At 41.2% G+C, this 12,540-nt stretch overlaps 1 protein-coding gene across 2 annotated transcripts in view; it reads left to right on the top strand.

Moving 5' to 3' along the window:
- Positions 1-5,275: 5,275 nt before the first annotated feature.
- Positions 5,276-12,540, top strand: part of EIF2B3 (eukaryotic translation initiation factor 2B subunit gamma) — a 123,448-nt gene continuing 116,183 nt past the window's right edge. For both annotated transcript variants that reach the window (XM_030325748.1, XM_030325747.1), the window contains exons 1-3: positions 5,276-5,355; positions 8,265-8,424; positions 12,150-12,295. In XM_030325748.1, the coding sequence (XP_030181608.1) occupies positions 8,277-8,424; positions 12,150-12,295 (294 nt within the window). In that variant the 5' untranslated portion in view covers positions 5,276-5,355; positions 8,265-8,276. The remainder of the gene's footprint in view (positions 5,356-8,264; positions 8,425-12,149; positions 12,296-12,540) is intronic.

Below are 12,540 nucleotides of genomic sequence, written 5' to 3'. Positions count from 1 at the left end.
GCATCATTTGCTCTCTAACTTATCATGAATCTATTAGGCAACTGGTGGGCTTATGTACAAAAATAAAACACAAATATTTTAGGACCTGCAACTGGTTGCCAAAGTAGAGTTTCTCTTTTCATTTTTATCTTTCACTCAGTACTCTAAAAATAATAATTTCCTGCCCCACTGACAAGTCCACAGCCAAATGGAGTAGATGAATATTATGATGTGGCCAGCAAATTCCCAAAGAGAGAACTCTTGCAGACCGTGGGAAGAGTATTTCTGAGCCAAGGCCCAACTTTTAAAGGTTTCCTTTGAAAGCTGAAAGAGAACTTTGGAGCTTGACCTTCTTGGGCTAGTCCCCACCACAGATAAACACATACATACAAATGTCCCCTGGGGAAGAAATGTGAACAAGAAACAAACATTATAAGGGGCGCCTGGGTGCCTCAGTCGGTTAAGTGGCCAACTTCGGCTCAGGTCATGATCTCACGCTCTGTGAGTTTGAGCCCCGCGTCAGGCTCTGTGCTGACAGCTCGGAGCCGGGAGCCTGCTTCTGTTTCTGTGTCTCCCTCTCTCTATGCCCTTCCTCCCCCATTTGCGCTCTGTCTCTCTCTGCCTTTCAAAAATGAATAAATGTTTAAAAAAATGTTTAAAAGAAACATTATAGGGAACAGTCTTTATTCAGTAAGCATTTATTGAGTACTTCCCATGTAATTAATAAATAAAAATAAATAATAAGTATGAGGCTAAGGATAATATAGATAACAATATAGATTGATTTAGTGAGAAGGAATGTTCAGAAAGAGATGTTGTCAGTGACCTGGGCCCTCAACTCAGTTTTTCCACCACCACATGGGAGGTCAAGGGAAAATTTATGAGAAATTTTTAATTTATTCAATATTATTTACTTAGTATGTCCCAGGTCCTGTGCTGCTGGGACCTGGGTAGAGAGGAGCAACTAAGATACTGCCTTTGTCCTCCAAGAGCTCCCAGTGTGATAGAGAAAACATAAAAAAGGGATGACAATATTTTGTGATAAGTGCCATAATGTAAGTACTAGAAGCAGTGGGAGGCAGAAAGAAGGAATCCATGAGGCGGCAGTTCTTAAAAGTATGCTCCATGGACCTCTGGGAGTCCTCAAGATCCTTTCAATGGATCTGTCATGTCAAAATTACTTGCATAGTAATACTGAAATATGATTTGCCTCTTTCATTGAATTGATATTTGCACTAATGGTGCAAAAGCAATGGTGGCTAAAACTGCTGGTGCTTTGGCATGAATCAAAGCAGTGATACCAAACTCTATTAACATGCATTGCATTCTTCACTGCCACACACTTGCAATAAAAATAAAATAATAGTAATAAAATAATAATAAAGCAAAGTTTCATTTAATGTCTTTGATGAAGCAATAACATAATTTTATTAAATCTTGGTCCCTGAGTACATACAAACTATGAAAATTAATGAAGTAAGCCAGTCACTTCAAGGAAAACCACTAATAGTATTTGCTACCAATGATAATATTTGAGCTTAAAAGAGAAAATCAGAAGTTTGGAAAACCTGTATCTGTCATCATAAGCTTACCAGCTTTACAACATGTAAGGATTTTCTGATGAGATTGGTGGTTATATTAACAAATGTAATTTTTAAAATATAATAAGGGGCACCTGGGTGGCTCTGTCAGTTAAGCGTCCGACTCTTGGTTTCAGCTTAGGTCATGATTTCACCATTCATGAGTTCAAGCCCCACACTGGGCTCCACGCTGCCAGTGTTGAGCCTGCTTGGGATTCTCTCTCTCTCTCCCTCTCTCTCTGCCCCTCCCCTGCTTGTTCTCTCTCTCTCGCAAAATAAACATAAAAAATATATTTAAAAATTTATGTATATAATATATATACATATATATACATATATATAATGAGTCAACATATGGATTGATGTGCATAATTCAGTGAACCAATATTTTACAAGTGATCAGTGTGTCAAGTTGCAAAATCATGCATAGGTAAAATGTCCACTTGAAGTGCAAGTATTAGAGTACAACAAGTTCATTAATACAGTGATTTTAGGGGTTCCTGGGTGGCTCAGTTGGTTAAGCGTCTGACTTCGGCTCAGGTCATGATCTCATGATTCAGGGGTTAGAGCCCGCCTTGGGCTCTGTGCTGACAGCTCAGAGCCTGGGACCTGCTTCAGATTCTGTGTTTCACTCTCTCTCTGCCCCTCCCCTACTCATGCTCTGTCTCTCTCTTTGTCTCTCTCTCTCTTTCTCAATGAATAAACATTTTAAAAAAACACAGTGATTCTACATTGCAACAAATCTTTAACAAACTACCACTTATTGAGCTTTGATGTAGTATCAAAGAATATTACCTACAACTATCTGACGAGACTATTAAAATATCTCTCCCTTTCCAATTGTGTATCTCTGTGAAGTCAGGTTTTATCATAGAATACACTCAAAACAATGCATCACAACTGATGGGAGAATCCAGTTGTTTTCTTTCTTTTTTTAAATGTTTATTTATTTTGAGAAAGAGCAGCGGGGGGTGGGGGCAGCACAGTGATTGACAGAGAGAGAGAGAGAGAGAGAGAGAGAATCTCAAGCAGGTTCTGTGCTATCAGTGCAGAGCCTGATACAGGGCTTGATCTCATGAACCATGAGATCATGACCTGAGCCGAAATCAAGAGTCTGACGCTTAAAAAACTGACTGAGCCATCCAAGTGCCCCCCAACTGTTTTCTCTTAAGCCAGATATTAAAGAGATCTGCAAAAAGGTGAAAGCATGGCATTCTTCTAATTGTTTTGTTTTCAAAACTTATGTTTTCATAAAAATGACATTTATGATACCACGTAATGGTATTATTTTTATCTTAAAAGTGAATGTTTTTTAATTTCTCAGTTTGAGTTTTTAATATGGTGAATATAAATTGATATAATCCATATAAACAAAAGTTCTTTGGGGTCCCCAATAATTTTATTTTTAAGTAATCTCTGCATCCTGCATGGGGCTTGAACTTACTACCTGGAGATCAAGAGTCGCATGCCCCACAGACTGAGCCAGCCAGGTGCCCCAAGGGTCCCCAATATTTTAAGAGTGTAAAGAGCCCAGAGATCAAAAAGTTTCCAAACTGCTGCCCTAAGGGAATGATTTCAAGTCAGTTTAAACTGAAGCAATCCCTCAAGTAGTCAACTACAGGAACAAATTCCCTGAAAATATCTGCTAGTTTAAACATGAGCTTTTATTTTTTTTTTTAATTTTTTTTCAACGTTTATTTATTTTTGGGACAGAGAGAGACAGAGCATGAACGGGGAAGGAGCAGAGAGAGAGGGAGACACAGAATCGGAAACAGGCTCCAGGCTCCGAGCCATCAGCCCGGAGCCCGACGCGGGGCTCGAACTCACGGACCGCGAGATCGTGACCTGGCTGAAGTCGGACGCTTAACCGACTGCGCCACCCAGGCGCCCCTAAACATGAGCTTTTAAAATGGATGACAGATATGGGGTTGAATGCTGTTCTTTTTTTTTTTTTTTTAATTTTTTTTTCAATGTTTATTTATTTTTGGGACAGAGAGAGACAGAGCATGAACGGGGGAGGGGCAGAGTGAGAGGGAGACACAGAATCGGAAACAGGCTCCAGGCTCCGAGCCATCAGCCCGGAGCCTGACGCGGGGCTCGAACTCGCGGACCGCGAGATCGTGACCGGGCTGAAGTCGGACGCTTAACCGACTGCGCCACCCAGGCGCCCCATGAATGCTGTTCTTAATAACTGGTTCTTACCTCAAAAACATGCTGTAATTCCCAAGGCTTCTGTTTGCTTGAGCTAATAACAAGGAGAGACAGTATCTTGCCGTAGAAGGAAAGGGTAGTCAAGTTTCAGGCCTTCTGTAGCCAATCACTCCATGGCTCCCTTTTACCCACATACCTGGTGTCATTCTTTAGGTAAAATAAGTAATTATTTAGTAACTCCACCAGGAGCCTAAAGTGAAGAAAAGGCAGAGTAGGGATAGGCTGGTTTTATGGAAATAGTCTCGGGTCTTCCTCCCCTCCCCCCGGACATCTAACTGAGCTCTTATTCTTTCAACTGAAAGTCTGGGAAAAAAATTACAAGCCCTGACTGTTGTATCCCCAGCATCTACCATCTAAGACATTGTTTGGCACTTATTAGGCACTCAATAAATACTGTTGAATGAAGTAAAACTCCTTTATTTTTATTGCAGAAATTAGACTCTGTCTCTTAATTTGCAAGGAGCTAAAGCAACACAAGGTTTAAGAGATGGACAGAAAAAGAGGAAGCTTCTAAAAGATTAGGAAATTGCAGGAATGTGTGAGAGTGGACATTGTTCTTGTTATCTGCTATAGCTTATAAACCACCCCAAAACTAACTGCTTACAACATCGATTATTATCTCTCACAATTGTTGGAGTTGTCTAGATATAGGCATTTGAGGTCTCTAATGCAGTTGTAGCCACTTAAGTGGACTCCCTGGTTCCAGGGAGTCTACTAACACAGCTATCAGAGTGATCCTTTAAAAACCTGTCATATCATGTTCTTCTGCTTAATTCAAGATCCTCACAATGGCCTACAAGACGCACAAGATCTGAATTATCCACCCTCTCTCCCATTGCCTCTGACCTCTGCCATCATTCATTCTCCACCTGGCTTACTTCCCTTCAGCTATATTGGCCTCTCTACGGTTCTTTGAACATGCAGTCTCTCTTCAGGGCCTTTGCACTTGCTAGCTAGTCAGCTTGGAAGACTCTTACCCAAGATATCCACCTGACTCACTCTCTTCAAGCCATTATTCAGTGTCACTGTCTCAATGAGGTCTTCACTGACACCCTCCTTCTCCCAGTTTCAATGATTAAAGGTGATTGTTTTCCATAGCATAAGAGTCTGGTTCAGAAAGCCGATGTGAGTCGCCACATTAGACATTGCAGACATAGAAAGCGTTGGCAATCCCTGGCCTGCATGAGTATTTGGCTGTTTCTCCACCGGCTAGCCCAAAACTGCGGCTCCCAATGAGCTCTCTTTTCAGAGTGGTAGTCGGCCATATGGTAGAATGAGAACTCCCTAAATCAAGAGACCGTGGCTTGTTCCTGTGCAGATTCCAGGAGCCCAGCACTGGGAAACACATTCAATGGGCGTTGATGATTTGTGAATGAACGAAAGGATACAGACCACCCAGCTGCCTCTTCTCATAGGGCGCGCTTTTTGTATGAAATCTATTGCTCGACGCTCGTCCCTTCTACGCGGGCCTGCCCAGCGCATCCCATCGATCTGTTCGGCCATCGCGCGCCTGCGCTTTTGGACTGGCAGTCGGAGGCGGCGTGGGGTGCGCTGGGAGCTGCTGTGGCGCGCCTGGAGTCGAGAGGTAAAGCTGCGGCGTTAACGCTGCCAGGCCCCTTACGAGCTGGTTGTTGGGGGTGAGCACCGCGTTGGGGGCAGCCGGGCCCCGCTCATATGGAGAAAGCAGGCTCCTCGATCCCGGCCGAGGAAGGCCTCAGGAGGTGGGCGGGGGTGCAGAGCCCTAGAGTCGCCCGCTCGAGTCCCTGCCTGACCCGGCCAAGCAGCTAAGTAGCCGAACTAGAAGGGATCTTGGAGAGAATGTGAGCCAACCACCTTGTGCAACAGATGGAAAGGAGTTTGAGGGAGGGGAGGATCTACTTGAAGTCACAGCGAACGAGAACCCAGATCCTGGACCACTCAGCACAGTGCCTGAACTCTTTCCACTTCAGCCCTTCATTTATTTATTCTGCCTATTTTTAGTTGTTTAGGGGCAAGCCAATGAAATAGAAATAGGAATGCAATAAAGTCCAGATGAGAGACCCAATTATGATAGTGTTTTATCTTACCAGTGTACAAAAGGAAAAGGCAACGAGTGCCATGATGGAGGCATGTATGAGATGCCATGAACCCCCCACTCTAAACCTTGGGAGGCTAACGAGACTCGTTGTGATTTTTATCACCCAGAGTCGTGCCAGTGACATTGAGGCATTTGACAATCTGTCTGGATCATGGTTAGTTATGTTCATGATTATCACCGAGAGCCTTGTGGAGAGCAGAAACCTTAGATCCTGGTGACCTGGGGTCTAATGTCCCTTCACGTGTTTGAGCTTGACTTTTACAGGCGGTTGTTGAGATGTTCACAGATGCTTATTCCACAAACACTGATTGAGTGCCAGGCATCTGATGGAAATTGTGTTAGGTACTGAGAATACAGTGTTGACACGGTCCTTGCCTTCAAGGAACTCACAAGATACAGACATTTAAATATATGTGCAATAAAGCCTGGGAAGACAGAGATGATCTGTACATGGTAGAATGGAAGCACCTAAGAGGGAAGGAGTTGCTTCTATCAGGAGGATAGGAGAGGTTAGGAATGGTTTTTTAAGAAAGATGATTCTTAGACTGAAGCTTAAGTAGGTGATTTCTAGGCAAAGGAGAAAGGCAATCTACGAAGCAAGAGGAGCAACACAAAGACCAGAATTATGCAACAGCATGGTTCATTTGGCACAAAAGGTTTTCCATGACCTAGCCTCTGTCTAATGATGTCAAACACAGTGCTTATTGTGGGATTGACATTATTTTCTGTGCTTTACATAGATTAACTTATTTACTCTTCAAAACAACGCTGCAAAGTAGTAATTATCCTCATCTTACAAAATAAAACTGAGATGAAGAGAATTTTTGAAGCTTGCCTTAGTTCACACAACTAATGCAGGTTAGGGTTAGAATTCAAATCCAGCCATCTGATTCAAGGGTCTATGAGCTTAAACCAGGCTCCCTTCCAGGAACTGAGGACACTCAGTTTTAAATGTCAGGCCACTGGTCATCTCACCTAGACGTGGCAGAACCAGAACTCAAAATCTGGTCTTTTGACTCTGAAAGGTCCCATGCTCTTTTCATAATAACATCAGATGTGATAGGAGTTATACAGTACCACATTGAAGTTAAATTCCATTCTGAGGCAGTGGTTGCTGAAATTGAAATTACCATATCTTTAAGTTGTGGATGTTGTTCAGGAGGCTTCACTTTGTGCCTTGGATGTACCGGGTGTAACTGCTGCAGTTTAAATAAAGATGAGGACCCAGGACTGATCATAATTACAGGGGAGGGTGCAGCATTATTTGCCAATTTGGTTTCAGATTTTTTTTTTTCTGAACATTGCATTTCACACTGGTACTTAAAAAGTTTTATCATTTGTTGTAAATCAAGGAGTACTTTTATTTTAAACCAGTAAGGATTTATGACCTTTTACCGTGCACTTTTTCTGTGGTAGCTGCTGTAAAGAGATTCTTTTGAAGGTCAAACAGGTTTGTTGATTACCTTGAGTTTAGAGAAAGGAATTAATCTGATTTGTTTGGGCTCTGCAAATCTAGGTTCAGATACATCCCTACGTTTGTGTTTACAGTAATATCTTTCACAGTTGGGGATAATGTGAAGAGAGCAGATGGCTGAATTATTGGAGGAATCTTAAGTCATCTCATACTTTTCAGAAACCTAGTGTGCTTGTATTTATGCTGTTAATCCTAGTCAGAAGTTTCCAGATTTTTTCAAGAAATTAGAACTCATATCAGAAGCCCACTTGGTAAACTCTTACTCCTTCAAAAGTCCCCTCGGGGCGCCTGGGTGGCGCAGTCGGTTAAGCGTCCGACTTCAGCCAGGTCACGATCTCGCGGTCCGTGAGTTCGAGCCCCGCGTCGGGCTCTGGGCTGATGGCTCAGAGCCTGGAGCCTGTTTCCGACTCTGTGTCTCCCTCTCTCTCTGCCCCTCCCCCGTTCATGCTCTGTCTCTCTCTGTCCCAAAAATAAATAAACGTTGAAAAAAAAAAAAAAAAAGTCCCCTCAAATATTACCTTCCTGTAAAACTCCCTGTCTTTTCTAGGAATACTTAGGTATTACCTTCACCAAATGTCTACTGCATCTTTGATATATTCCTGCCACGACACTAATGATAGTATATTGTAATTTACTGAATTTATCTTCTCCACTTAATTGTGAGCACCTCAAGGGAAAGGGCCAGGTTTCTTTAATTCATATCTCTCCTTCAGCCCATCTCCCCTGGCTGGAGCTGAGAGTTTATATTGGTGAGTCAGAAAATGTGATAAAGGTGATGTTTATACTGTAGCTAAGGAAATTTTCTTATAGTGGTTATTGGAGTTGGAAGTGACACATTTGACATAAGTGATTATCAGTAACCTAAATAGAAATAGGGTTAGTACTATGTATGCTTTGAATTTGTTACTTTTTTTTCCCTGTTAATTGTTTTTCTCTGTGATAGCTGTTTGTGAAAATGGAATTTCAAGCAGTAGTGATGGCAGCTGGAGGGGGATCTCGGATGACAGACCTGACTTCCAGCATTCCCAAACCTCTGCTTCCAGTTGGGAACAAACCTTTAATTTGGTACCCACTGAACCTGCTTGAGCGTGTTGGATTTGAAGGTGAGCTATGGCAATGAGATGTACTCATAAAACTTTGGGGATGTTTGATCCCAATGATTTGTCGGCTTTACGAGAGTGAGAGAGGATGAATGAGAGAAGACCAGGACTCAGCATTGGCTGGAGACTGGCCTCTTTTAATTAAGAACATAGAAGTACTCTATTGCTATGTAAAAAAGGTTGAGAAGATAGTGCTATTACTGTTTTAGAGCTGCTCTCCACAATGATCCAAGATTACTCCTATAAGGATATCAGAAAGAGCACAGAGGGATTCCAAGTCAGTACCTCATAGTCAGTACTTACTATGAATCTATATGTACCAGGTGATATATTAATATATTAAGGGGTACAGAATTGGAAAGGTAACTTAGGCCCTGATTTCTAGAACCTTAAAGTCTAGTGGGGTGATACAAATATAAAGAGAGGGGACAAGACTACAGATCCTACAGACATTAAAAAGATAAGTGAATATTATGAACAACCTTATGGTAATTAATATATTTGACAACTGAGATGCACATTTTATTTTTTACTTAAAAAATTGTTTTTAATATTTCATTTATTTTTGAGAGAGAGCACAAGCATGGGAAGCTCAGAGAGAGAGGAGGAGGACAGAGGATCTGTAGCAAGCTCTGTGCTGACAGCAGTGAGCCCGATGTGGGGCTTGAACTAATGAACCATGAGATCATGACCTGAGCCAGAGTCGGATGCTCAACCGACTGAGCCACCCCTAAATGCACATTTTAGAAATATTGCTTTGGAATCTCTATAAAGAATGGATTTGAAGGACTCAAGGCTACAAGCAGGGAGATGAGTTGGAAAATTGATACAGAAGTCCACACCAGTATTAAAGAGGGCCTGAACTAAAGAAGTAGCACTAAGGATGGAGAAGAAGGAACATTTGACAAAGTTGATGATTAATGGAGAGGGAGAGTGGAAAAAGAGAGAAGAGTTCCCTCTACTTTTTGCTTGGGTGACTAGGTGACTAGATGGTGATACCAGTAACTAGGAAAGGTAATATGAGTCAACGAACAGGTTTGAATGAATGTAATGAATTCAGCTTTGGCCACAATGAGTTTGAGGTGTCCTATAGTTAGATATAGCAAATCTGAGTACCAGATGGAAGTAGTGTCAGATCCTGGGGCACAGTCTTGTATTCTGGTGTTCATTCCACTATGAGAATTGCCTTCCTGAGACAAACCTGTGAACATTTCTATGCAGTAGTCTTTATGACACTGATGTTAAGAGATATGTTTTAGAGGCTCCTGGGTGACATAATCAGTTAAGCGTCTGACTTCAGCTTAGGTCTTGATCTCATGGTTCACTAGTTGGAGCCCCACATCAGGCTCTGTGCTGACAGCTCAGAGCCTGGAGCCTGCTTCAGATTCTGTCTCCTCTCTCTGCCCCTCCCCCACTCACACTCTGTCTCTCTCTCTCTCTCTCAAAAATAAATAAACATTAAAAAAATTTTTTTAAGAAATATGTTTTAGGTGGCGCCTGGGTGGCTCAGTAGGTTGAGTGCCTGACTCTTGATTTCAGCTCAGGTCATGATCCCAGGGTCATGAGATTGAGCCCCACATTGGGCTCCACACTGAGCATGGAGCCTGCTTGAGATTCTCTCTCCCTCTCCTTCTCTCTGTCCCTCCCTCTCTCTGCCACTCTCCCCCACTTGTGTTCTCTCTCCCTAAAATTAAATTAAAATTAAAAACAAACCAAAAAAAGAGATCTGTTTTAGAAAAGATTTTTTTTCTTCTTTCTTTCTTTTCTGTTCTTTTTTTTTTTTTAAGAGAGAGCGTGCGCAAGCATGGGAGAGGGGTAGAGGGAGGGAGAGAGAGATTTGAGGAGTGCCTCCTAAACACAGGATTCTGGAGTTAAAAAAAATTTTTTTTTATTTTACATTTATTTATTTTTGAGAGAGAGAGAGACAGAGAACAAGTCGGGGAGGGTGAACAGAGAGAAGGAGACACAGAATCCGAAGCAGGCTTCAGGCTCTGAGCTGTCAGCACAGAGCCCAATGCGGGGCTTGAACTCAAAAACTGTGAGATCATGACCTGAGCCCAAGTCAGACGCCTAACCAACTGAGCCACCTAGGCGTCCCAAGATTCTGGAGTTTGATAGCAAAATCTTTATTCACTTTGTTCATATTGTTCGCGAGTTTAGAGAAGTTAATGTGGCTCTGCTTAGCATTTTTCTTTCTCTCCACAAGAGTCTTAGTCCAGTTATTAGACTGTCCCACATATGCAGTTACTCCCTTCACTCTATCCACTCTACCTAAAATGTCCTCTCCAAAATGGTACCATCTCTTTGAAATTCTAAACAGCATCGATCATCCTGTCCTCTGTGGTTCCATCTCACTGTGTTTTTCTATCTCAGTACTACCCAAGGCCTGTTTTATGCTATAATTAGTGGCCTGGGAGACTGATATCTCTGAGAGCAGGTACTATATCTCATTCATCCTTGTAATATCAGCATTTACATACAGTGTGTACTAAAAAAATGTTTGTTGGACTTGAATTTATTTTGACCTATCTCAAAGGCCATCCCTTCCAGAAAGCCTTCCTTAGTCATTTCTATGTATAATTTCTCCATCTTAAGTTTCTTAAGAATAGGAACCATGTTGAGTTCCATTTCTGACTTCTCAGTGCCTGTTTTTCCTTTTCATATTAAAAGTGTTTGTATTTATTGGATGAATGAGTTAGTGACTAAAAGAAAGCAAAGTGGGGAATGGAAGAAGAGAGAAGGAAGGAAGGGAAGTTAAATGATTTGGAAAAGAAAGAAAGAAAGAGGAAGAAAGAGAAAAATATGATTGCAGTGAAAGGGAGACATAATTGTTACCTAGAACACTATCACAGAACAAGTGGAAATTGTTTCACTTTAGAGACACTAAAATCTGATCTTCAAACATCAGCAACACATGTTATGTTGTAGTGAATTACATTACCCTACCAAAAATCCCAAAGATAACAAAACCCCAAGTTTCCTGTCATTGGTTAACAGCTATATGGATAAGATGAAGACATCTGTTTTGTGGAAATTGCTTCTTAGTAGGGTTCATTGTGATCCTCAATGAAACACTTATGGCTGCTTGGTGGGAAGTGGTGATAGCTCCTTTGTAGTGAATGACAATTTTAAATGTAATCCTGTTTGTGTATGATTCGATGAATGCTCTTCTGAGTTCATTACATCAAGAAGTGGCATGTAATATACTAAAGTGTGGGCTCGAATCATCAGAACTGAGTTTTATCTTGAGTCCATTGCTTACTAGTTGTGTGACCCTGAACAAAGTCACTTAATATCTTTTAGTCGAGGTTTCCTCATTTGTAAAAATGAGTTTTTGTAAGAATTGAGAGAATGCATGTAAAATACATTGAAAAGACTCAATAATATTAGCTATTATTATTACATTTAGAAACAGGGGCTCTTAGGTGGCTCAGTCAGTTAAGTATCCATCTGGCTCTTGATTTCGGCTCAGGTCATGATCTTACAGTTTTGTGAACTTGAGCCCTGCATCAGCCTCTGCACTGACAACACAGAGACTGCTTGTGATTCTCCCTCTCTCTCTGCCCCTCCCCTGCTCACACTCTCTGTCTCTTTCAAAATAAATAAACTTAAAAAAATAACAATAAATAAATCTAGAAAGAGACCAAATCTAATTGAAATAGTGAAACCACTGTCTAAATGAAAGCGAGTTTTTGTGTCTTTCCTTCTTTTTTTGTTTTGTGCTGTAGAAGTCATTGTCATTACAACCAGGGATGTCCAAAAGGCTCTATCCGCAGAATTCAAGATGAAAATGAAGCTAGATGTTGTATGTATTACTGATGAAGCTGACAAGGGAACTGCAGATTCTCTGCGCCAAATATATCCAAAACTTAAGGTGAGAAGCTATTTCTTAATTTTTATTGTTTACTGAAAATAAATATCATTGATGTTTTCACAGTGCATTACAGCTTACAGTGCTTTTTTGAAAATATATTTTTGCATCACATATTTTGTTGCCCCATGTACTCTTCAGCTGCTTTTTATTTTGATTATGTTTTTAAAGTTTATGTATTTATTTATTTATTTATGTAAGTAATCTCTGTACCTAATGTGAGGCTTAAACTCCATATCAGAAGTCAC

Source organism: Lynx canadensis, chromosome C1, assembly GCF_007474595.2.
Source record: "Lynx canadensis isolate LIC74 chromosome C1, mLynCan4.pri.v2, whole genome shotgun sequence".
NCBI classification, from domain to species: Eukaryota; Metazoa; Chordata; class Mammalia; order Carnivora; family Felidae; genus Lynx; species Lynx canadensis.
The sequence above is the reverse complement of the archived record's forward strand: the minus strand, read 5'-3'. Positions and strand labels throughout refer to the sequence as shown.